The 27,768-nt window shown below is 43.3% G+C and overlaps 2 protein-coding genes across 5 annotated transcripts in view; both read right to left on the reverse strand.

The window, feature by feature from the left end:
* Positions 1–27,768, reverse strand: part of iqsec1b (IQ motif and Sec7 domain ArfGEF 1b) — a 577,194-nt gene that overhangs the window by 241,017 nt on the left and 308,409 nt on the right. The window lies entirely within an intron of this gene.
* Positions 27,001–27,354, reverse strand: LOC119973212 (reactive oxygen species modulator 1-like; the record flags this gene model as incomplete). Its single annotated transcript, XM_038810871.1, has 1 exon — positions 27,001–27,354. A coding segment is annotated over one exon (234 nt), but the record flags the coding sequence as incomplete, so codon positions are not given.

A 27,768-nucleotide genomic window follows, 5' to 3' on the forward strand; every position in this document is an offset into this window, starting at 1 on the left:
TTGGGCTGCTTTCAAAGCCAGCGATTTAGCCTTGTGCTAAACCAGCCCCATTGATATGGTGTGTCACCATGTTTGCATCAAAATGCACATTATTATTACAATGGAAATGGACAATGGCCATGAACATAGCTCAATGCCAATTTCCCATAGAATTCATAGTATCCCTAAAATGCAGAAGGAAGCCATTCAGCCCAGCGAGTCTGCACCGACCCTCTGAAAGAGCATTCTACCTACAGGCCAATCCTCCACCCTATCCCTGTAACCCTACACATTAATCATGGCCAATCTACCTAACCCGCACATCTTTGACTGTTGGAGCAAACCCTTGCAGATATGGGGAGAGCGTGCAAACTCCACACAATTACCCAAGGCCGGAATTGAACCTGGGTCCCTGGCGTTGATGCAGCAATGCTAACCAATGTGCCTTCGTGCTGCCCAAGATAAAATATGGTAACTAAAATAAGAATCTACAGTAAGTGAAATCAAAACCTATTACTTAGATTGTTTTCCTCTTATGTAAAGTTCATATAGAAAGTCAGTCTTCAGCTCACTTTGCCAACAGCCTTCCATCAAGTGTCCAGATAAACTGGTAGCAAATGACAATCTGAACATATGACAAACAGGAAATGACTTGGTGGCTCCAGCATAATGGCCCCACAATCATGATAACTGCAGTACATCCCACCTCAGTGGCCAGGTAATCATCTGGGAGGTTAAAATTAAACGGGGCTAACCAGGGAAAACAAAACTCAGAAATTCCTCTCTGGAGGGGGAGGCTGAGATAGTGGTAGCACTGGATGCGGAGAAGGCATTCGATAGGGTGGAGTGGGAATACCTGTGGGAGACGCTGGAACGGTTTGGGTTTGGGGAGGGATTTATCAAGTGGGTGAAGCTGCTGTATTCGGCCCCGATGGCGAGTGTGGTTACAAACGGGAGGAGGTCAGAGTATTTTGGGCTCCATCGAGGTACCAGGCAGGGATGCCCCCTATCCCCCTTACTATTTGCATTAGCGATCGAACCGTTGGCGATGGCACTGAGGGGTTCAGGGGGGTGGAGAGGACTGACAAGGGGAGGGGAGGAACATCGGGTATCACTCTATGCGGATGATTTGTTGTTATATGTGGCGGACCCGGAAGGGGGAATGCCGGAGGTAATGGAAATACTAGCGGAGTTTGGGGACTTTTCGGGATATAAATTAAATGTGGGTAAAAGTGAGGTCTTTGTGATACACCCAGGAGATCAGGGGGAGGGAATTGGGCGGCTCCCCTTTAAGAGAGCAGTAAAGAGCTTCAGGTACTTGGGGGTGCAGGTGGCAAGGAACTGGGGGACCCTCCACAAGCTGAATTTTTCAAGGCTGGTGGAGCAGATGGAGGAGGAGTTCAAGAGGTGGGACATGGTACCGCTGTCGCTAGCAGGGAGGGTGCAGTCAGTCAAAATGACGGTCCTCCCGAGGTTCTTGTTTCTGTTCCAGTGCTTGCCCATCTTTCTCCCCAGGGCCTTCTTTAAGAAGGTAACTAGCAGCATTATGGGCTATGTGTGGGCACATGGCACCCCTAGAGTGAGAAGGATTTTCTTGGAACGGAGTAGGGACAGTGGAGGATTAGCGCTACCCAATCTTTCCGGATACTACTGGGCGGCGAACGCATCGATGGTGCGCAAGTGGGTGATGGAGGGGGAGGGGGCAGCTTGGAAACGTATGGAGAGGGCGTCCTGCGGCAATACAAGCCTGGGGGCGCTAGTAACGGCACCATGGCCGCTCCCCCCCACAAGGTATACCACGAGTCCGGTGGTGGCGGCCACCCTTAAAATCTGGGGGCAGTGGAGGCGACACAGGGGGGAAGTGGGGGGTCTGATGGCGGCGCCACTGAGAGGGAACCACAGGTTTGTCCCGGGGAACACTGGCGGGGGATTCCAGAGCTGGCACAGGGCGGGCATCAGGCAACTGAGGGACATGTTCATAGAGGGGAGGTTTGCGAGCCTGGGGGAGCTGGAGGAGAAATTTGAGCTCCCCCCGGGGAACACGTTTAGATACCTGCAGGTGAAGGCATTTGCCAGACGACAGGTGGAAGGATTTCCCTTGCTTCCCGATAGAGGGGTGAGTGATAGGGTGCTGTCAGGGGTCTGGGTCGGAGAAGGGAAGGTCTCGGACATCTACAAAATAATGCAGGAGGTGGAGGAGGTATCGATAGAGGAGCTGAAAGACAAGTGGGAAGCGGAGCTGGGAGAGCAGATAGAAGATGGGACATGGGCGGATGCCTTAGAGAGGGTTAATTCGTCGTCGTCGTGCGCAAGGTTGGGCCTCATCCAATTTAAGGTGCTGCACAGAGCCCATATGACGGGGACTAGGATGAGTCGGTTCTTCGGGGGTGAGGACAGGTGTGTTAGGTGTTCGGGAAGCCCTGCGAACCATGTACATATGTTCTGGATGTGCCCGGCACTGGAAGAGTTCTGGGAGGGGGTGGCGGGGACGGTATCGAGAGTGGTGGGAACCAGGGTCAAACCAGGGTGGGGGCTAGCGATTTTTGGGGTTGGGGTGGAGCCAGGAGTACAGGAGGCAGGGGAGGCCGGAATATTGGCCTTTGCGTCCTTGGTAGCTCGGAGAAGGATCTTGATTCAGTGGAGGGACACAAGGCCACCAAGTGTTAACACCTGGTTAAACGACATGGCAAGCTTCATCCAATTGGAAAGAATCAAATTCGCCCTGAGAGGGTCGGTACAGGGGTTCTTCCGGCGGTGGCAGCCCTTCCTGGACTTTCTGGATCAGAGATAGGAACTGGAGGCCGAAACAGCAGCAACCCGGGGAGAAAGGGGGGGGGGGGGGGGGAGGGAGGGGGGGGGGGGGATAGCAACGAAGGGAGCACGTCAGCGGGGGGTCGCGGGCAATGACTGCCTGAGGCCATCAGCAGAAAGGGAAAAACGGTTTGGTTGCTAGACTGGTAGCGCGGGGGGGGGGGGAAGAGGGTGGGGGGGTGCGCGCGGGGGAGGGCGTGGGGAGGATTTTCCAGGGGGGATTTGTTGTGTTATAATTTAAAATGTAGTAGGGGTAAATGTTTGTATCGAAAAATTTCAATAAAAATTATTTAAAAAAAAAAAAAGAAATTCCTCTCTGACCTGTGCAATGTCAGCACACAATGCAAACTGCCAATGCATTGGAGGCTTACTACGTAGAATCATATCAGCACTGATGTAAGCCATTCAACCTAAATCCATGCCAGCTCTCACATGGCAATTCACTGGGCCTCATTCCAACATGCTATCCCTGTCGACCTGCAAATTAATTTCCCCCAATTGCTGTCACAACATTTTCTTCACTTCGGACTGACAATGTTAGCAAGACTGTTACTTTATCAATAAATAAATTATGAAAATGCAACTTAATATCAAAACCTTCCTGGCAAACATCCAAGCTAGGCAAGGATGGCAAGATATATGGTTTTCCAATTGACTCTTATTAATTTACCCACCGTAAAGCTGCTCAGAGGGAAACCAGAGTGAACAGGATGATAAAATAATGTTTAGCGTTAAGCGGAAAAGAGATTTCAAAATGGGCATTATTGAGAAGGAAGGATGGAGGAGGGGAGGAAGTACTTGTTATTTGAAATTCTCCAAAATATTATTTGCCTGTATTTTGCAACAGGAATAATGGATAGGCTACCAGTCCACAATGTTATAAACAGTAAATCGGACAGCAACTTCCAGTGCCTGCACAATTATAGTTAAAAATAGAAATCCAGATACTAGTGTGCAATTTACCTGCTCCTCCATAGATCTTATGATATCATTATCTCACCAAAAGACTTCACATTCAAACACACGAAGGACAAAGTTGGAAGTTCTGGTACTTATCCGTGCGAAATGCCAGAGAATAAGTTAGGGCTTGTGCACTCATTTTAATAAATTTTAACTGTGAAACAACTTCTCTGTACAATAACATTACTTCTAAAGGAATGTTAATTATAGTAGATTTTTTCTCTGCATTCTTTGCAAGAAAAAATTCTTTGCATGCTTTCTCTCTCCCTATTTCAGTTTTTTTTCCCTCTCGGATTACTGCACTTTATGTATATATTACATTGAGAACTATTCAAACTTACCTTCCCATTCAGACTCTGGATACGTCACTGAGGAGTCTTAATCTGATTTTTGAAGACACATCTCATTACTCGCCTTGTTTACACAGTAATCTGTAGAGAACACCTTGCTGCCTCAGACTCCCGATGACCAAATTGCTGCTTGCTCCACAGTCCAGATTATATGGGCAGCTTTATGCATAAACTAACAGCATGCGCAGTTGTTGCTGATGGCAAAATGTGGCCCCATGTGTTTTCCTTTTCCTGCAAGTATTGTGACGCATGCAGGATTATAAACATTTGGTAATTTATGGGTTAACATCCTGGGGTTAGAGTGTGTTTGACTGCAGTAACCATATTTTTAAAAATAATATAGTTTTGCAAGACCAGAAAGTTTTTGGAGCCAGAGGTGAAATTGATCAGAGTTGAAGGCCTGGGCTAATGTAATGTTTGACTAGGGAGAGTCCCTGGGGAGTTAATTTGTTTTCAGCTTGTGGCGATTATGCCATTGCTGGGTGGAGCCAAGGTGTTCAGGCATTTCGAGAAAGCTTGAGTTAATTTCTAATCTGTCTACCCTATTAAACCACTTGCTCTCTCAGTAGGATAGATTTGAAAAAAAAGAGTGAAGGTATTTAAAGCAGTGCAGACTTGTCTGAGGGTGAGAAGAAAGTTGAAACAGACTAGTCGAAACAGCTTTTTGGGGGCATCTAGCTAGATTCTGCAGGGGTTCTTGCAGGAACCAAATTCATTCTGAAAATCAAGCATTACTCTGTGCCATTGAGATGGATTCAGAGCTGTATTCTTTTTCCTTTCTTGTTTAATTGGGAATAGATATAGTAATGAGAGGTATGGTATTTACAGTATTGAGTAGGATTGTTTAAGGGGTAATTGTAAGCTATTTTCAGGTGTATGGTTAAAAAGTTTAATACTACATGAATAATATAGTTTTACTTTAAAATACCAAATCCCTATTTCTTTGTACAATCACTCCTGGAGCGAAGTATTCTTTCCGCACAGTCTTGCAAAAATAAAATATTGGCGTTTCGGTCCAGTATCCTAGCCACCATTGGGGTCTGGTCTGGGATCGTAATAATCGGCCAACGTGCCTTTTCAGGACGTAGACACGCAACATTTGCACGTTCAATGTGGAAATAGAAAATGATAATTGGTTCGATTTTGTAGATAATAACAGTGAGGCTAACAGCTGCTGTCATTATGCAATAAGTCAGACAGTACCATAACTGCATCTGCCCATGCACAGTTAAACTTGGGAATCCATAAATTGCTGTTAATCTGCTCCTCCACAGGCTCTGCTATATCAATCATTGCCAATAGACTAGGAACGGGACAGTTTCCCACTAAAGATATCACAAACAATATTCAGCCAGGTGCATTCAGGAATAAGTGATTTTTAAAAAAGTGTGTCACAAGTGATAATGATAGCTGAACAACTTCTCTGACTCTGAAAATTAAGTATTTAGAAGTATTGCCTTTCATTCTTTTCTCTTACACTCACGCTGAACATAATTTGCTTTTCCCAAATTTTATTTTGCTGTGTGTGAGGTTTAAATCTGGGTTAGGCACTACATGCTCCAATTAAGATCCTTCCAATCTATTGGCTGAACAGTCATACTGCTTCTGCTCACAAATGCCCTGTTGAGGGCAAAGCTCGGGATCAGACACTGAATTTGGACAAATCCCCACTCGAAAGCCAACCAAAGCTTTGTGGGCAGTTGTCAGTGCAATTAATGCCAAACGTCATTCCTCTTCTGTTGATTGCAAAATCAGGATCAATGAAGAGTTAATGAAAAGGTAATGGCTATAAAAAGGCCACATTGTGAGATAAGCAGTACTTGGCCAAATATGACAAGGCAACAAAGTCACTGAACAGGACAACGAATCAGCAAGATAATAGAATCTCCAAAGAGGAGAAAGAGAGGTATAAAAAGTAATTACAGATATTACTATCAAGCAGAAAGTAAGTGCAAAGGATAATTCTCCCAGACAAACTAACACTAAATTGGAACTCAAGAATTATATGGTGACACGAGGGCCCACTAAAGACGATTATGAGAATCATAGAAAATCGTGTAGTTGGGAGGTAAAAAGGTACATTATAAGGGCCAAAATTAAACCGACATGAATGATAAAACACATGAAAGCAAATACCAAGGGTTCTTATAAATCAAAAGAGCAGACATATTCAGTAATGGGATGGAAGAGGAAAGATGAAAGTGGAAACATCAAAGTCTGCTGAGAATATTGAATTTTGTCCTTAATTTCTGGCATGTATTTTTCTTTCCAGACCAATTTTTAATCCAATTTCTATCTTCCATATCCCTTAATCTTCTTGTATAATAATTATCCTGTTAAGAGTCATATTTGATTTGAAATGTTAACTCTGTTGACTCTTCCCAGAAGCCACCAGACTTGCTCAGTACTTCCACCATGTTTGGCTCTTAGTTCAGATTTCCAGTAACTGCAGTATTTTGGTTTCATTCCCTTCCACTTCTTTGATTTACAATGTTGCACCTTCTCAAAGCTTTCCTATAGTCCACGTGCATCCACTTAATCCACCTCATCTATTATATATCAGTTTTGACCCTGGATAAGACCTTCCATGTTATTGTATGATTCGTTTAGGGACCAGTAATCTTTTGTGTAAAGTAGACAGAGTTTGAGATCCAAACCACTTGCTAAGAGATTAAAGCCACCAGATTCCATGGTTTTGACCAAACAAAATAAACTTTATTATACAAGGTCAGAAAGATAAAACAATTCACAATATCTAAATTGTATTCAAACATTCAGGGCTAATATGTGTTACATGTGAATTAACAGGCAAGTGTGGTTTAACAGCCACATTACACATTAAATAGTAAATGCGACCAAGGTAGATCAGTGGATTTATCAGCAGTCCAACCTGGCATCAGTAAACACCGAGTCAGCCAATCTCATTGAAACTTGCTCTCTCTCATGAGGGATTGCAAACTTCATCTTTGAAGACCTTGCATTGGAATTCTCTCTAAAAATCGCTCCGGCTGCCTTAACAACAGCTGACCTCTCAGGGTTTTAATCTGGTCTCTTGACACTCTATTCATGAGTCTGCACTCCAGAGTCAACAGACAAGCACAGCATGAGCTCTTCAACTACACTGAGCAGAATACTAGTGCTCTGGGCAGCAGTGGCGCCGTGGTTAGCACTGCTGCCTTACAGCGCCAAGGTCCCAGGTTCGATCCCGGCTCTGGGTAACTGTCTTGTGTGAAGTTTGCACATTCTCCCCATGTTTGCGTGGGTTTCGCCCCCACACCCCAAAGAGGTGTAGGGTAGGTGGACTGGCCGCACTAAATTGTCCCTTAATTGGAAAATTGAATTGGGTACTCTAAATTTTAAAAAATAAATACTACTGCTCTAAAAGGTTACCTTTACCCCAGCAGCCCAGAACACACCACCTCAAAGAATCCTATCTAGATTTTCCAAACGTGATTTTTGTTTTTGAAGTCGATGTTGGTTATATCTCTCTATTTAGGTACGTGTCAATGAAGACATTTAAAAATTTTCCTCATCAAAGATTTTAAAGTAATTACTTGGATTAGCTTGGTCTCCCTTCTCAGATCTCTTCAGTCTGCCAGAGCACTTCCACCCACAAGCGTCAAGGTGCTGAAAGTTAACTTCTAGAGCCTTGGTAATTTTCTCCCATTTCCTTAGAATCATACAATGTGTCCCATTGAGTACCAGCTTCCTAGTCTCCATCATCATCTACCTCATCTTGCTCTCAACCACTTCAATATACCCCTCCCCTCAAATATTCATCTCTCGCGAATAAAAGCGAAATACTGCAGATGCACTAAATTAAAAAGAAAATGTAGAAAATGCTGGAAAAACTCACCAGGTCTGGAATTGTTATGGGCCAGGGTTTAGAAACTCCAAAGTATATTATGAAGCCCAACTGACCTACAACCTTTATGTTGAATTTGGCTAGGATGAGCACAAGAGCCTTCACTTCAGGTATGATTCAACAGTCTTCCAGGCACTTTAATCAAAATAAGCTTTATTCCAAGAACTTAGTTAACATTTATATAAACACACAGTAAGAATTTTTAGCAATTACAAACATAAAGACACCCCATAGCTACAGTAATCTATGTATTACACTTAATGAATTCCCCCTTAACTGTTCCAATTCAAAACCCAAATCCCAGAAACCAAAAACCCCTTTACAAGGGCATGGCCCAATACTCTGCATTCTCACTTGAATAAGACTGGCTTTCCCCGTGATTCTGACCCCATCTTACTAGCAGGTTTAAACTATTCTGGAAAGCAAACAATATCAAATGCCACCACCAAAGTGATTTTTACTGGAACAGATATTTAAAATGGAGAGAGAGAGAGACAGGTAAACACTACTGGTCTCTGTATGAAAGCAAAAGCAAAAACAGCTCACAGCCACAGCTCAGCTCCACCCACAAAATTACATCACTGAAGCCATGTGATAAGACAAAAACTTGTCTTAAAGGGACACTCCCATGACAGGCATACAGACTTGAATGTTAACACTGTCTCCACAGATGCTGCCAGACCTGCTGCATTTTTCCAGCGTTCTGTTTTTATTTCATCTCTCTTCAAGTGCCATTTTTTGATTATATGTCAGTTTGCCTTCAGAGTCCTTTCATCAATATGGTTCCTTATTCTGATTTTTAGTCTAGTTTCAGAACACTCCCCTCCCTCCCCAGCTTCACTTATTGCCACTCAACACATTTTCTGATTCTCCAATAGTTTTTTCATTATTCTAATCCTTACCAGTACTCTTTCACTTTTCATTGGTTTCTAATCTACCTAGCCCTAACATCCTAAAACTACCAGCAGTTGCACTGTCTTAAAGTTTGGTGTTCGATTTCCATTAACGCTATTAATGCAACGTCTTCTGTAAAATAATTGCTTCCAGTTTTCCAACTTTATTTCCCACGTGAGTTGCAATTCATGCTTTTTCTCCTTTTTGTTCAGTTATAAAGAAGTTATCTTTCACTCAATACCTTCTCATTTATAACTTGACTGTTGAATTTTCATATCTGATCACATCCTTTCAGAATTCTGAAAGGTTCCAGGATAACGGACTCTTAACCTAATGAAATTAGCACAAGTTTATCCAGTCTCCATTCAAAACCAAAGCTTTTTATCCTGGTAGCAGTCATTTTCTTCATGGTTGAAACATCCTTTCTCAACAGCACCCAACCCTTTCTCTACAAATATCTTCAATAAACCAGATTAACTGGTCATTCATCTTTGCTGTTTGTGGGACCTGGATGATGCAGAATGGCCACCATACTAACTATGTAATCAATACTGCTTAAAAATTATGTAACATGAAGTGTTTTGATCACCTGTTTTGTCTAGAATTGCAGAAGGAACGCAACAATAATCCTGCTCCCAATTAATGCCATTGATTATTAAAATCATTTGTAATTTTGAGCCCATTTTTACTTTTAACCATTGTACAATAAATCCTTGCTTAACATTGTAGTTGCGTTCCTGAAGACAACAATAAGCAATCAGATTTTCCCATTATAACCAACATAAAAGTTGTAGGTTCTGTTGGGCCTTTATCAGAAAAGCATAAGAATGTTATACCCTGCAATTGGAACTACTTTACATATCTAAATTCCTATATTTTGTAAATTAAATAACTTTTGAAGTAAAATTAAATATGCTCACTGCCCAGCTCGCTGCTTCCCCCTTTTCCCAACTCAACGTCTCTTCTGTTTCCTGACCCTCCCTCTCCCAAACCCCACTATGAGCAAGGATTCAGCAGTGGCAAGAGACAGGAGGAACAACATTGAGCTGTAGGATTGCAGAGGTATGCCACAAGCTGGACAGATGGCAAGAGGGAAGGTCAGAAACAACAGAGAGGATCGGTTTGAGGGAAGGGCGGCAGTGGGAGGGAATATTGACAGCAGCCGAGAGGGCTAGGGAGAAGAAAAGGCTGCTCCAACATGGTACTGATTGAGTCGCATGGCCCTCTGTCAGACCCAGCATGAAACATTAAAACTAAACTTGCGATGCTAAACAAGAAAAAGGGAGCTATTAACTCGTCAACGCAGAAGTGAAACAACTTCAACTGGGGTTGACTGTATTTACAAACTCAAGTGTACCCAGCAACTATAATTACTAAATCAGTAATTACAGAACTAAGATTTAATATCTAAATCAGTAATTACACAAAATATAATTACTAAATCAGTAATTATAGAACAATAATTTTGAGCAATCCCTTATCTCAACACCATGCAATACTTTTGTAGTGCATTAGGATACACTGGCCAGGGGAGGGGTTTAGTGGGGGAAATGAAGTGTACATTTACCAAAATGGTACCTGGGTTAAATGACAAAGAAATGGCACAACCAGGGTTGTATTCCCCATCATTTAGAATTTAAGGCGTCTTATGATCGAGGTTAGAGAAATACAAAGGCAACACCTCGGGTAGATAGAAATTATTCCTGCTGGTGGAAGAGTCTCGGGTGAGGGGGAGGCTTAATCTAATAATTAGCAACAGAACTTTCAGGAATGAAATGAGGAGACACTCCTGCACATAACAGATGATCGAAGCTTGGAACTCTCATCTGTCAGATCAATTGTTAATATTCAATCTCAGATTTTTGTTAACTAAAGATATTATGTGGAGTTATGTCATAAATCAGGAATAATTTCAATGAATGGTGGAAGAAGCTTAAAGGGCTAAATGACCAAACCTTCTGTTTTAATGTGGTTCAGAATTTCAAAACAAAGTTGAATAAATCTCCATAAATCCTTGGCTAGGAATAAGACCAAAATCAATCTGACTACTTTAGAATATTATAGTAGATGAATGGCATTCTTCATTATTTTAAAAATATATTAGGAGTGTAATCCATGACATGTATTTCTGTTTGAGAAGCATTTATTTATCTCAAGTGGCAAAAAAACTATTAATTTCAGAGCAGGATTATTAATTAAAATGATGAATCCATTGTATATTATTGAATGTATTGTTTAACACTGTTCAGAAATAAAAGATTTCTCCAAGTTGTCTTTCATTCAAGTGATGCAGCCGATAACTTTACAGATATTTTGAGACAAATGAAATCCATAGAATCCTTGCAATGCAGAAGGAGGCCTTATGCCCAACATTTTTATTTCAGATTTCCAGCATCCATAGCATTTTGTTTTTGTACCAGTCATTTACATTATTTGGGAATGACATGGGATTTACTTCACTTCAAATATCTTACCAGGAAAGATTACACAGCTAACGCAGCTGGTCTCCAAAACAAATACCTTTCAGTGGTTCCTTCAAATATCGATCCAATTATTTCACAGCATCCACTTCCCTGGACAGTTGATAACGTGCATTCACCACCCTCTGCCACGAGTAACTAACATTAAATAGCTCACCTTCACTGTCCCCACGTTCCTTCATTCTAGATATGATGAGAATCTCAGAACCTATTATCCAGTTTCAATGTACTCATTCCTTCGGCATCTTCAGTGTTTCGTGGGCAGCATGGTAGCATGGTGGTTAGCATAAATGCTTCACAGCTCCAGGGTCCCAGGTTCGATTCCCGGCTGGGTCACTGTCTGTGCGGAGTCTGCACGTCCTCCCCGTGTGTGCGTGGGTTTCCTCCGGGTGCTCCGGTTTCCTCCCACAGTCCAAAGATGTGCAGGTTAGGTGGATTGGCCATGCTAAATTGCCCGTAGTGTCCTAAAAAGTAAGGTTAAGGGGGTGGTTGTTGGGTTACGGGTATAGGGTGGATATGTGGGTTTGAGTAGGGTCATCATTGCTCGGCACAACATCGAGGTCCGAAGGGTCTGCTCTGTGCTGTACTGTTCTATGTTCTATGACCATGTGGAGGGCAGAATCAGGAAGTTTGTGGAAGACACAAAGATTGGCCGGGTGGTTAACAGTGAGGTTCAGTGTCTTCGGTTACAGGAAGATATAGACGGGATGGTCAAACGGGCAGAAAACTGGCAGACGGAATTTAACCCTGAAAAGCGAGAGGCTTTTCCAACTTTATTGTCCTGCAGGGTGTCCTGCACTTTGGAAGGAGTAATTTAACAAGTAAGTATTCGATGAATGGCCTGACACTGGGAAGTACCGAGGAACAAAGGGTCCTCGGCATGTTTGTCCATAGATAAGGCATATGGGCCACTTGCCTTTATCAATCGAGGCAAAGATTATAAAAGCAGGGAGGTCATGTTGGAGTTGTATGGAATGTTGGGGAGGTCACAGCTGGAGTACTGTGCGCAATTCTGGTCGCCACATTACCGAAAGGATGCGATTGCACTGGAGGGGGTGCGGAGGTGATTCACCAGAATGTTGCCAGGGATGGAACACAAGTTATGAAGTGAGGTTGGTTAGGCTTGCGTTGTTTTCGCTGGAGCACAGAAGATTGAGGGACAACCTGATCGAGGTGTACAAGATTGTGAGGGGCATGGACATTATGAGGAGAATTATGAGGAGCAGCTGTTCCCCTTAGCTGAAGGGTCAGTTATGAGCGGGCACAAGTTCAAGGTCAGGGGCAGGAGATTCAGGGGGATTTGAGGAAAACCTTTTTTTTCCCCCCCCAGAGGGTGGCGATGGTCTGGAATGCACTGCCTGGGAGGGTGCAGAGGCGGGTTGCCTCACATCCTTTAAAAAAGTACCTGATTAGGCATTTGGGACGTCATAACATTCAAGGCGATGCCCAAGTGATGGCAAATGGGATTAGGTAGGCAGGTCAGGTGTTTTTCATGCATCGGTGCAGACTTGAAGGGCCGAAGGGCCTTTTCTGCACTGTATTATTCTGTGATTGTTTCCCCGGAGCCTTCTCTTTACCAGAGTTAAGGGTTCTTGGCTATTGAACCTCAGTTGCCTTAAATGAGGTTAGCTTGGTTGCTCTGTCCTGTTCTACCTCCAGCAGCTGGTTTTCCATGCTGTGGCATGCACCCACAATCCTATGTAGTACTACAGGCATTGGTGCAAAAAGCACACTGCCTGCTAATCACATTTTATGTCAACAGGTCACAAGTCAGGCACAATGTTTGCATGTCTCTATTATCCACATGACTCAAAATCTCTTGTGCATTTGTTTACAATGGTCTTAATGTGCCTCCTCGAACTTTGCAGGCTGCATCAATGGCTCATAAGAAATACAAGAGAGAGTCCTAGGCATTCCAGACTCCAGAGCGTTCTGCTGACAGGGGGGGCTGGTTACATCAGTTGGCAGTACCTGAAAGTATGAGTCACGTCAACAAAATTGCAGAATCATCCATCTTCCAACAAAAATCGTATCAGTTCTGCATGATCTTACCCAGCATAGCATCTCAGCTACGACCCACTTTGTGGGATCAATTAAACTAACAATGATCGATTATTTAAAGTTGAATCCAGCTTAGGCTATGATACAACAATTATTAAATTAGCTCCACAAGAGCAAGGGCAGGTCATTCAGCCGATTATTCCTGTTCCAGCAATTCTACTACATCATGACTGATCTTTTCCAAAGTCTACCCGCTCATCCTTGCTGAGGTACCTAGGCGATTAGTAAGAAAGGGTTGACCAAAACATGGTCAAGGGGGGTGTCCTGCGCTGATTCAGTGACCGTGAAGGACTGTTGGGAAGCCTAGAAATACTCAGCAGACGAGACGGAAGATAATGTATCACCCAGAATCTCTCAACGGCTGTTCTGCTAGACGAAGGCTGCAGCATAACAACCCCCCCCCCCCCCCCCCCCCCATCATCTTAGTTCCTTTAGCATTGGATCAAGGTTTAATTTTGTCAAGACACGCATGAAAGCTGGTGTGCAATGGTTTCTCCACACAGATGTCATGCACAGGCTGTTTCCTTCTGTGCACACCTCTCAAGTCCTTTTGCAACCAGCCAACGGCGACATAAGGAGTGCGACGTCTGGAAGTTTCAAGAACAATATATGGCCGGACAACACACATGACAACAAATGCCCTACATGCCATAAAGTCTGCAGGTCCTGAATTGGCCTCACCAGCCAGATTTGGGCTCATGGAAAGGAATATCCTTACTTAGATATGGGATGCTCCTTTAATCAGTCTTTACTCAATATCCCTCTATTGATCATAATCATGAATAACTCAATTGAATCAGCATTCACAGTTTAGTTGGCGGGGTGGTGCTATTTGGAAGAATCTTAATCTTCATGAGAGGCATAGAAACATGGAAAACAGGAACAGGCCATTTGGCCCTTTGAACCTGCTAAGCCATTCAATGTGATCATGGCTAATTATTCCAAATCACTAACCTGTTCCCGTTTTCCCCCAATATTTATTGATCCCTTTAGCCCTAAGAGCTATATGCAACACCTTCTTCAAAACATACCCTGCGGGATTTGCCGTTGGTGGGATCCTCTGCTTCGCAGGCAACGCACCATGCCCGCGGATTTCCCGACATCAGGGGGTGGCAATAATGGAGAAGTCCCCCCCCCCCCCCCGGCCGACTGCGGGAACGGAGAGAATCCCGATGCCGGCAGGAGTGCGCCATGCTGGAAAGCGGGACTGGCAGGACAGAGAATTCCGCCCAGTGTTTTGGCCTCAACTACTTTCTGCGATAGCGGATTCCATAGACTCACCACTCTCTGGGTGAAGACATTTCTCCTCATTTCAGTCCTAAATGGTTTACCCTGTATCCTTAAGACTGTAATACCTGGTTCTGCACTCCCCTACCATGGGCAAGATCTGCATCTATCCTGTCTAGTCCTGTTAAAATGTTATAGGTATCTAGGAGATCCCCCTCATTCTTTAAACTCCAGAAAACATAATCCTGATACATCTGTTCCGCCATCCGATGAATCAGTGCAGTAAACATTTACTGCACTCTCTTGAGAGCAAGAACAACCTTCCTCAGATAAGGAGACAAAAACTGCACACAATATTCCAGGTGTGGTCTCACCAAGGCCATGTATAATTGCAGCATGGCATCCCTGCTCCTGTACTCAAATCCACTTGCTTTGAAGGCCAACATACCATCTGGTTTCTTTACCGCCTGCTGTAGCTGCATGCTTATCTTCAGTGACTGGTGTACGGGGACACACAATTCTGGGTGCACATTCCCCTCTTTCAAGCTATAGCCATTCAGATGGTAATCTGCCTTCCTGTTTTTGCTACCAAAGTGGATGATCTCACATTTATTCACATTATACTGCATCTGCCATACATTTGCCCACTCACTCAGCTTGTCTGAATCACACTAAAAATTTCCATCTCACAGCTCACCCTCCCACCCATCTTTGTCTCGTGAGAATTTGGATACATTATATTTTGTTCTCTCATCTAAAACATTAATATATATTCTGAATAGTTGTGATTCCAGCACTGATCCCTGAGGTACCCCACTAGTCCCCATTTGGAAAATGACCCATTTATACCTACTCTTTGTTTCCAGTTTGCCAACCAGTTTTCTATCCATCTCAATACACTATTCCCAATCTCTTGTGCTTTACTTTTACACGCTAATCTCTTATGTGGGACTGTCAAAAGTCTTCTGAAAGTCCCAATAAACCACATCCACTGGCTCCCCACCGTCAACTCTACTAGTTACATCCTTGAAGAATTCCAATAAATTTGTCAAGCATGATCACTCTTTTGTTAAACCATGTTGACTCCGTCCAATCCTGCCATTGTTTTTGAAATCCTCTGCTATTAAATATTTTACAATGGACTCCCGCATTTTTCCCCTGCAAATCACATTCATATGATTTGATCCTGCCCAAAACTGTTAGGGGTATTGGAGGGAGGTCTTTAGGGTAATCTCAAGCGTGGTGCATATGAGATTCTAATCAGATCCCCTAGAAGCCGTATTCGGAGTGTCAGATGGAAGCGGGTGTGGAAGCAAATGTCTTAGCCTTCGCCTCACTAATCGCCCAAAGGCAGATTCTGTTGGGGTGGAGGTTGGCTTCTCGGCCCTATGCATCGGCATGACGAGTGGACTTCCTGGAGTTCTTAACACTTGAGAAAGTAAAGTTTAAGTTGAGGGGGAGGATGGAAGGGCTCTACAACTCATAGGCCTTGTTCATCATGCATTTTCACGAATTGGATAACATTGAATATTAGGGTGAGGGGAGGGTTTGGAATGTATAAATTAATGATGATTCTTTTACATTGGTGTCTGTATTCAAAATAATGGGAGCTGTTTGAGGGTGGGGGGGGGGGGGGATGAGGAGAATTGTTGGCTAGGGATTGCCATTGTATTTGTTGTTACTGTTAATTATTTGTTGTTATAAATATGAAGAAAATGTGAAAAAGGAGAATAAAAATATATATAAATACAATTGATACAATTCAAGGTCGTTCACCGGGCCCACATGACAGTGGCCCGGATGACAGTGGCCCGGATGGCCCGGGTTAGAAGATAGGTGCGGAAGGTGTGCGGGAGGGCCAGCGAACCATGTCCATATGCTCTGAACATGCCCGAAGCTTAGGGGATCCTGGCAGGGGTTTGGGAATGTCATGTCCAAGGTGTTAAAAACAAGGGTGGCACCGAGTCCAAAGGTGGCAATTTTCGCAGTGTCGGAAGACCCGGGAATCCAGGAGGAGAAGGAGGCAGACATGCTAACCTTTGCTTCCCTGGTAGCCCGGAGACAAATTCTATTAGCTAGGAGGGTCCCAAAGCCCCCAAAGACAGAGACCTGGCTAACTGACATGGCTAGCTTTCTCTGTTTGGAGGAAATAAAGTTTGCCTCGAGAGGGTCAATGTTAGGGTTTGCCCGGAGGTGGCAGCCGTTTGTCGACTTCTTTGCTGAAAATTAACCGTCAGCAGAAGTGGGTGGGGGGTGGGGGGGGGTCGTTACATTAGTTTAGAGCAGGGGATTAGTAAAGGTGGGACCTAACTGTAAGGGAGGAAGACGGCTTTTGCACTATGTTTATAAATTCATGTACATTGTTTATTTTGTTGTTGTAAAACCATAACTAAGTCAATAAAATGTTTATTAAGAAAAATAAATACAATTGAATCCCCTATAACTGTTGCATTCCCACACTATTTACTCCTCCCCTGTGCAGCAGAGCCAACTGTGGTGCAACAAATTTGGCTGTTGCTGCTTTCCCCTTAGAGGCCATTCGCCCCAACAGTATCCAAAGCGGTATATCTGCTTTGCAAGGGAATGGCCACAGGGGATTCCTGCACTGCTCTGCCTGGTGGTTGCGCATTCCCTTCCTGTCTGTGGAGTCTTAGCCTGCAGTGTGACCACCTCTCTATACATGCCACTCTAACTCCAAAATCCATGCTTCCCACAGCTGCAGCTGGAGACACTTCCTGCACACATGCTGGCCTCAGGCACTGGAAATATTCCAGGCTTCCCACATAGGGCAGGAGGAGCACACCACTGCTTTGAGCTCTCATGCCATAACTTACCCCATTAAATTAAACCTTTTGGATGACATTAGACAAACAATATCAATTACTCTAGGGCCCCTCTAGTCCTTGTTACTAACATAGCCCTCACAAACTGCAGACCACACAAAATATAGACAGTACAACTATAAGCAATGAGAATAGAAAATACTTAACCGATTGCACTCACCCAATTAGCTGCTTCCCCTTCCCCGAATCATGTTTGCATCCTGATGTCACCTCAGAAGCACATGCTAGCACTCTGCTCACAATCTCATTCTTTCTTGCACTCCTTTATCCCCCTTATCCTATATTCGGTCTTGCGCTCTTTTATCCTCCCATCTCTGCTTTCCAAGAGGAAATAAATTCTCTGCAAATATCCTGTTGATTTTTTTTTTGCTATCATTTTTTACACCTTGATTAGCCTTCAACCTTCTAAACTGAAAGAATTAAAACAGGTTTATGCAGCCTGTCCCCCAATTTACCCTTCATACCTGGTATCATCCTGATGTGTGTTGTCACGCATTTATCCTGAGGGGCAGCATCCAAATTCACACAGGGGTCTGATCAAAGCACTGCCAAACTGAAGGATCATATCCGTATTTTTGCGCTCCAACTCTCATGAAATAAAGGCCAATGTTCGATTAGCCTTTTTTATTTTTTTTTATACATGTGCACTAGATTTTAATGATGAATATTGCGCCTAATCTCTCCTCCATTGCTCCAAATTTCGTACTATTCACAAAACATTTGGATCTATCTTCTTTGAATTCTTGCGCTATTTTGTATTGAACACTTATTATTCATCCAATATCAAGTTATTGATCCATTTTTGATAACTAAGTTCGTAATCAACTAGCCTCTGACTGCATAATACTGTAACGGAAGAGTTTCTATTTACACGTTAAACTATTTTCTTTGTGTCTGTAGTGATTCCTACCGAGTAGAAATTATTTGCAGAGGAACTAAGCACAGAGCTGATTGATATGACTATGTCCTTTTACATCAGTAGCTTTAAGCAAGATGACCAAAAAAATAGAACATCTGGACACCTTTCTATACTTCTGGCATCACACAAAAGCTCTGGACCACAAGCTCAATCCATTATTCCTACAACCTGGTTGTTGACAGAAAAGTAACAAATCGTAAATTATGTTGCTACTGTTAAGTGTTTTTATTGTCTCAAACAAACCAAAGGATTTATGGTATTTTCACCATAAACGCAAGATATATTCAATTCTTCAATGATGATCACGAAACCTGTATGTCTGCTATACTTCCTTCAATAGTGCTCTATGTCTTCATAGGCACAGAGGTGAGTAGAAATGGGTACACTGCTAAATAAGGCCATATTTAGTTTAAAAAAATGAATAAATGTTGCCACAGTCCCAGAGGATGATGTAGGCTGTTGAGAAATGACTGTTGGTGCTCCAAACTAAAGGACACCAAACATCAGACGAGGGGCAAGGTTCAGAAGGCAGGGACTTCATGAATAACCACAGCCAGTAAGAGAATTTAACTCAGGCTGTTGGCATCGCTCTGCATCATGAACCAGTCATCCAGCTAACTTGAGCTTTATTTAAAAAAACATTATTATTTTTCCAAGGGGCAATTTCAACACGGAGAATCCACCTACCCTGCACATCTTTTGGGTTGTGGGGCTGAGGCCCACGCAGACATGGGGAGAATGCGTAAACTCCACAGAGAGTGACCCGGGGCCAGGATTGATCCCGGATCCTCAGCACCGTGAGGCAGTAGTGCTAACCACTGCACCACCGTGCCACCCCAGCCAACTGAGCTAACCGACCCCTCTCATATCCAGTACATTTTAAGCAAAATGTGCAAAACAACTAGATACATTTTGAAAGAATACTACAAAATTAACAACCAATGCTTAAAAAGAACTTACCTTTGCAAGATCACCAAATGATCGGTCAGAATAGAAGCAGCAACAAGACACGAATAGATCTTTTCAACAAGAACTGCACTTAGTTCTTACCATGCACTCCCATTGTACATGAAAAATTTATAAATGGAGGTCAGTTAAATATTTTATAAGTAACATGATTCATAAAGCACAGTCCCGATTAAGTTTCAGGATTAATCTAGTTAATAGAACTAGTTGCACAACCGTTAAGGAAAGCTCAGCATCAACACATCAAGAGCTGTCCACTTCCATGCTTGTTTGAGGATGCTTCGTATTTAATGGAAAAGTTTAAAGTGGCACTGATAAACACAGCAGCATAATGGCATAATTGGCATTGAAAATAATTTAATTTAGGGCTGAAATCTGAAAAATATTGCATCACTTTGCACAGAACATTGAAGAGCATTAAACTCTTCAGTGCATTTGGGAAACAGCAGCAACCCCTTCAATCAATTCTGCTGAACAATTGATTTAAGAAACCTGTTCAGGTAGCACAAGGAATCGTTATATTGATGGAAAATTAAAAGATTTAGGATGCAAGATCTGGAGGTTTTGTTGAATCCGGTCCAATGAATCCAGCCTAATGAAACTACATAAGTTTTGAGAATTGAGTGTCTGGTTTGGCCATGTCAATGGGCATTTTAAGAGTCAATCATATGGGTTTCATGGTATTCATTAGACTTGTAATTCCAGGTTTTATTGAATTCACATTTCACCACCTACCATGGTTGGATTCGAACCTGGGTCCCCAGAGCATTACCCTGGGTCTTTGGATTATGAGTCCTGCGACAGCACCACTACGCCACTGCTTCCCTCTCTACAAATGCTAATCTGGATGAACTTCACTGTAACTCCCAGGTAGAAGTGTTAAGTATTAATATCCTCTCTTGCTTTACTTATAGATATTATAATTTAGGATCGGACTCAAAGATCTCATGTTCTTCAAAATTATCAAGTTAGTACTGAGAGCTGCTGGAGATGAACATCTTTTGGAACTTAAACCACGGCCCTCCAGCCTCCTAATTTCCAACAATATTCTTGGGCAGCCACAGGCGGTAATGTAGCCTGAAACTTGCCATTCCAGAAAACCCATGACGGAGATCGGTAAGTGTTTCCTTCCTGCCGGCATCCGACCCTCATTTGTGTATAGAAATGGGACATTTATACAACTTCAATATTGTAAAACATTTCTGACGACTTAAAAAAGATGCAAAAGCGCACACCAAACATTTGTGGGAGTCAGAACAGGTACCCAAACACTTTGTTGAAGAGGTGAATTTTGCAATTGCTTTAATAGGGAGTCCTGGTAGTTGGGGCCAGACCCTAAAGGCTTTGGCAGCAATGATGGAGCAGAGAAATGGGGATAGAGGGGCCCGGAAGAGCTGCAGTACTGACGTTACTGTGAAGGAAGATGATTTTTAATTATGACGCATAGGACCACAAGATGGGGCAAGTGAGTTTAAGTGCAGAACAGAAATTAAGCACTGGAATTTTTGATGTTGGGTATAGAGACGTGGGAGGACAAGGAGAATGCTGGAAAAAAAACAGATGGGACAGGCAGAGATAAGGATTTTAACTCCTTTTTCCACCAGCTGTCCTTAATTGGAGGTACTCTTGAAGGCAACCTCTTAATAGGATTCCTCCAGTAAGATCATGCAAGCAGATGGCCTGCTGTTGTTCCCGATCTCAATGGGTTTATTTTATCATAAGCCGAGTTAAATCTTTGTTTCACTCACTGAACTACTTTTCATTTTCAAATATGCTTGGAACAGGAACCCTGACGAGCTATTTCCCTTGCAAGACCGTGGCACTAAAAGTAAGGATGGCATCCAATTGTTACTCTGCCTCAGACCAAACAACGCCTCACAAACCGGAATCTTCTGGAACGTGTAAATTAGTGCTGCATTAGGGGAGCCTCACCTCTGGGTTTCGTTTGAAATTGAAGCCACATGTGTCCACTGCAGCACTTTGTAATGCCCTGCATTTTAGTACTTTTGATTCCTTAATTTTGGGGTAGTGGGGCAAAGTATTCATATTTTATCATTTTGTATCCTGTACATAATGAACTCCTTCCGTTTGATGAGAAGATTATAAATATATGAAACCTATATTGAGGTGAATTATAATCGGACTTGATTGTAAATTAGATGCATTGAGTTGAAATTAAGAAATGTATTAAATTTTGCCACACTGCTCATTAATAATTGCGAAACATCTTTGAATCGGAAAATAAGAAAATATCGAAATTCCTGTTTAACAATGCCTGATAGCTTAAATGATTAAAACCTTGCTCCAGGTAAATTGCTTTGTTGACTTTTGATCTGTGGTATTTGATGTACAAAGCCATAGAATCATTTCTTCAAAATGTCAGAAGAAAATTGATTCCTGAACATAAATGACTGCATAAAAAAATAAAGTGATGGCAAAACTCATCTGGCAGTGTCTGTGGAGAGAGGAATAGAGTTTAAATCCAGTATGACTCTTCTATGGAATAAATGATTGCATCTTAGCGGAGTAATAATACTACTTCTGTAAAATGGCACAGTCATCGAGACACATTTATTTTCCATTCTTAATGATCAGAGAATCTTCGTTCTTAAATCAAATTTCAGTATGTAGTCCATCGTCACCATCCAAGCAGTTCCCAAAATGTATATTTGTTGTTATGACAATTCAAAGAACATGGTGCGAGACGATTTACAGTTTTGCATAAATAACATTTTATTGAGGCGGGATTTTCTGGCCGTTCACACTGGTGGAATCTTATGATCCCGCTGAAGCCGCGCCTCCACCACAGATTTCATGGCGGAGGGGGGTGCATTTGTCGGGAAACCCCGTTGACAACACCGCCACGAGCGAGCCGCCCTCCGCCGGGGGGGGGGGGTCCTGCCCATACACATTTGCGGCACCCGTTTTGTTTGATGATGTTACATAATTTCCAAGTAGAGGATATTTATAGTTTTAAGGATAATAGATATTACCTACCATTTGTATACAAGCCCACCTGTTTCCAAAGACCATATGAAGAGATGTTTGACAATACATGAAAACAACACAGTTGGTTCAACTTAATCATTAAACGTGGTGCCTCCGTATGTACCAATGGATAAACTAGAGAATGAGGGAGAAGAGAATAAGACCATGATAGCATGGCACACTCCTTCCCATGTCGTGAGTGCTCGTCCAGCACACAAGAATATAGGATACAATCTTTGCGCTAAATTCGGGCGTGCACCAGAAGACATCTCCCCCAACTCAAATTATACCAGAGGCATCAATTGTTACGTTCCTTGTATTGTTCTCCAAGATAGCAAAAGTCGTACTGTTTACTGTTGAAGAATATAGAGTTATAGGTTTAAATCAACGCTAGTCTATTTTACATGACTTGAAATGGTTCACCCACTCTACTGAGTAACAGCTAACAAAATAATAGTATTGAATCTATGCTACAGTATTAATTATCTCTCACTAATACAACCTAAATTCTAACTCAACCTCACACTATCCTTCTTCATCAACTTCTCCAACAGCTTCTCTAGCATGCAGCCTTTTATATCTACATGAGCATCATCTTGTTAACCCATAATTACATATCATGCATCAATAACATTTTATTTTTTTTAAATAATCTTTATTGTCACAAGTAGGCTTACATTGCAATGAAGTTACTGTGAAAAGCCCCTAGTCACCACATTCCGCTGCCTGTTCGGGTCCACAGAGGGAGAATTCAGAATGTCCAAATTACCCAACAGCACATCTTTCGGGACTACTGGTAGGAAACCGGAGCACCCAGAGGAAACCCACGCCGACACGGGGAGAACGTGCAGACTCCACACAGTGACCCAGCCGGGAATCAAACCTGGGGCCCTGGTGCTGTGAAGCCACAGTGCTACCCACTGTGATACCGTGCAGCCCTGATGCCCTTTTCTAAGGTACAAGACCTTTCTGTACTTTTGCAGTAACCAATCAACGATTCTTTAACCCCAAAATAATGAAGAAAAAAAAATAGAAAAATTGCAAGAACATTAGTTCTAAGAGGATATTTTTCGTATGACTAGAAGACACAACAAACCTCCAGAATCGTGCATAGCGATCATCATTCCATATATTTACATCGAGGACCAGAAAATGTTCATGTAGTGGGTTCAGATTATATTCATTGCAGTCAGCACCTCCCAACACACCAGCAATGATGGGATAAAAAGATACTACCAAGGGCAGAGGCTCTCAGGATAACAGATTACCAGGGTATAGCCATGTGCACATGGCCCCATGGCGCACGTCCTTAAGCACAAGACAAATAAGGAAAAAGCTGTTCATTCGGATCCTCAGTCAGCCTCCCAAGACACTCAGGCCAAGAAGGAATATCCAACGCATAGGTGAGCTAGAGGATACCGCAATCAGTAAGATATGACTTGGCACTGTACACGCTCATAAACAGGAGCCAGCAAACCAAGGAAATCCACACTGTGCCGAGACTTGCTACACAACTGACCACACTCCTCTCTAGCCACATCGGAAGCACCACTCTGGCCCCGTCGACACAAGACTCTAGCGATGAAATCCCACAAACGAGAGGAATCGTCAAGATACTCACCGAGTCATGAGGGGTATGACTCTCCCCCCTCGATTCAATAAGGGAAACCCCCGAGACCCAATATACCAAATCGGGCCTTGTATCAGCATCCTACCTGGTGTAGCACAGTGGGCTAAATAGCTGGCTTGTAATGCAGAACAAGGCCAGCAGCGCGGGTTCAATTACCGTACCAGCCTCCCCGAACAAGCGCTGGAATGTGGTGACTAGAGGCTTTTCACAGTAACTTCAGTGAAGCCTACTTGTGACAATAAGCGATTATTATTATTACTACCTAGAATATAGCACAGGATATGCACTCCAGGAATAAATAATTATGGGTTGTGAATCAGGATAAAAAAAGTATTAAATGATTAGTCGCACGAGAGCTGGCCAAAACACAGCTGCTCCCATGCTCACATCATGTGATCCCCCCCCTCTCGCGCCCAGGAGCAACTAGGTTGGGCTATGTGCCAAGAACGGACATGGATTGATTTTTATGCTCCCACGGAGAATTTGTCGTCGTTAGTTTTAAGCTGTGGAGTCGTAAATTTTAAGCTGTGGAGTATCAGGAGAGGCCAATGCTGAGGTTGCCCTGGCTCCGATTGGGTAGAGTGCAGGTAAAGTGATTACACCCTCGCCGAACTGAAAAGCAAAGATCAGACATTGGAAGTGGATAGTGCGATAAATCACGCAAAAGCTACAAAATGGCTGAGGGTGATGGTCAATGTGATCAGTGATCCCCTTGACATACAGAATTTCATTTTGTTATTTGGCCACGGAGAAATTAGTTTATGGCAGCAATCAACATGGATTGGAGAGGCAACAAGATGTTTAAGAACTTTAAACAGGAAATAAAGGGTGGTATTTCGTAAGGACCTTCTATTACACAAGTGGGGAAGCAGAATTGAACAGATTGAGGTACCTAACACTGCCCCATTCGCATATCACAATCCTGGCAAGTAACATTACCTGTACAGTGTCTAATATTGTACCACAAAAGGAGAATATGTATATTGACTAAAAAAGAATTTTGTATCAGCTTACTTATGTACAATAGTTCTTCTCCACTGAACTGTCACTTCTCTTGAAAGCTTTTGGTCTTTCTACCTCTCCCTACCTTCAAACACATCCAAAGAAACTAGGTCTTCAATAGTACTTTTGGTCCTATGCCATAAATCCCTTTACTCTCTACTGAGCACATGCCTCTTTCCTTCCCTTCTTCTTTTTTTAAATAAATTTAGATTACCCAATTATTTTTTCCAATGAAGGGGCAATTAGCGTAGCAAATCCATCTACTCTGCCCAGTTTTGGGTTGTGGGGGCGAAACCCACGCAGACACGGGGAGAATGTGCAAACTCCACACGGACAGTGACCCAGAGCCGGGATCGAACCTGGGACCTCAGCGCCGTGAGGTGGTTGTGCTAACCACTAGGCCACCGTGCTGCCCTCTTCTCTTCCATTCTAATCAAAAACTCAAAACATTCGCAGACATAAAGGTTACGATGAATAATGTAAGGTTTTGCTGGTGAATCACCCAAAACAGATAATGCCCTTCTTTTGTTAGGCATTGAAACTACTAATGTGTTTTTGGGGAGAGAATGGGCAGAATCAGTGACATCCTGATTGAAAAATAGCTTGAAAATGAAATGAAAATGAAATGAAAATTGCTTATTGTCACAAGTAGGTTTCAAATGAAGTTACTGTGAAAAGCCCCTAGTCGCCACATTCCGGCGCCTGTTCGGGGAGGCTGGTATGGGAATTGAACCTTGCGACTGGCCTGCCTTGGTCTGCTTTAAAAGCCAGCGATTTAGCCCTGTGCTAAACCAGCCCCTTCCTCAGTGATGGTAATTTGCTTAAACCTTTGCAGCATTGCACCTCTCTGTCCCTACCTTATCGCCACTGCAGTGAAAATCCTTACCTTTGCCTGTGTTACCGCGACATTTTTCCCAACACTCACCTTGTTCCATAGCTCACGGGAGGGCATGCAGTGGTGTCCTGCCGCTAGCCCCACCAGGAGATGGCTGCTACTCCGGCAAGCAGAATGACGAGGTGCCCTCAGAAGATGCATTAATTAAATTATTAAAATTTGCAGCCACAGTTGCCAGGCTGACATTGTGATGGGGGACCTCCTCCCCAGAGTAACCTGAAACTGCAGCCCTGTGGCAGAACCATCTTGGAGGTGCTTTAGATATAACTAAAAGTGGCCTCCCTGGTCTACCAGGGAGGGACCACGAGACTGTCTCCAGGGATTTGGGGCTGGTTCACCCTTGGTATAATCCCAAAAATGTTCCCAATTCGACCCCAAGTGGCCTGTTAATTGCCGCTTATGGGATACTTGACACTGCTGGATGGGTAACCATTTTGGTTGCTCACTCTCCTCCTGCAGGATTGCCCAGAAGTAGAAACGTATTGACCTGCCAACCCAACAGTGATCCTTCAGATTTCCCTGTTGGGTCTGATCAAATTCCGGCCATCATCTGGGTTCATACAAGATGAATGATGCAATACTGGAATTCAGCCAATACAACAGAGGAAGGGGGGGGGGGGGGGGGGGGGGAGAGAGAGGAGGAGGAGGGAGAGAGAGAGAGAATGAGAGAAAGAAAGAGAGAGAGTGAGGAGTGGAGATTTGTCTTGGAAGCGATCTACCAATTCAAACCAAACTGGAAATTTACCTTCTAGCTAATACATTTTACTCTGTGAATCTAAAGCCTGACTTCAAAGTTACTGCAGCACATTTCTATTTCTTGACAACACAGAACACCAACAGGGCCGCATCAGAAATATCTGACAGCTTCCCGCTGCCAACTATCGAACATGCTTAGTATTTGGACACGCAATGCCCATTATCAGTAATTGGAACCACCCTACTGTGATGAACCATAGAGATTCATGTATAAAGGTAGTATAAACTTTAAGAGAGAGCCCTGGTTGCAACTCTATTTTCTTATCAACTCATTGAACTATTCTTAGTCACATTTTTTAAATGTCTTTGAATATATAAAGTTTAGAATTTGTGCTGACATTTCCACGCTATTTCAGCTAATTCTTTTTTTTTGATGCAATAGTAATTCATACACTTTAATCTCCATTATTATACAGCTGATAATCAAAGGGACAGAGACCGGTGATACATTATCTGCAAGTCTTGAAATTTCAGCAGAAAGAGAAGAATGGTCGTTAGCATCTGATTCCCATTCCAATCGCCATGAAGGTTCCAAATGTGCCTCCGCTCTGCATCATGGTCTTCCCCACACCACCCAGCTTCTCTCGCCCCCTCAGTCCCAGCCGGAGGCATGAGAAACTGCCAAAACATGCACCATGCATACCAACTGCACAGCCCATCATGAAGCCCATTCGAACTCTGTTGAAGTAGCTGGGCTGTGACTGCCCGTATGGTCCCACTGTGACTGGCAGCACGGTAGCATTGTGGATAGCACAATTGCCTCACAGCTCCAGGGTCCCAGGTTAGATTCCGGCTTGGGTCACTGTCTGTGCAGAGTCTGCACATCCTCCCCGTGTGTGCGTGGGTTTCCTCCGGGTGCTCCGGTTTCCGCCCACAGTCCAAAGATGTGCAGGTTAGGTGGATTGGCCATGATAAATTGCCCTTAGTGTCCAAAATTGCCCTTAGTGTTGGGTGGGGTTACTGGGTTATGGGGATAGGGTGGAGGTGTTGACCTTGGGTAGGCTGCTCTTTCGAAGACCCGGTGCAGACTCGATGGGCCAAATGGCCTCCTTCTGCACTGTAAATTCTATGATAACCGTGGGCTTGGGGGGGGGGGGGGGTCTGATTCCCAGTCCTTCAGGCTGACATCACCCTGGGGGAAG

This window comes from Scyliorhinus canicula, chromosome 11 (genome assembly GCF_902713615.1).
Source record: "Scyliorhinus canicula chromosome 11, sScyCan1.1, whole genome shotgun sequence".
Lineage (NCBI taxonomy): Eukaryota > Metazoa > Chordata > Chondrichthyes > Carcharhiniformes > Scyliorhinidae > Scyliorhinus > Scyliorhinus canicula.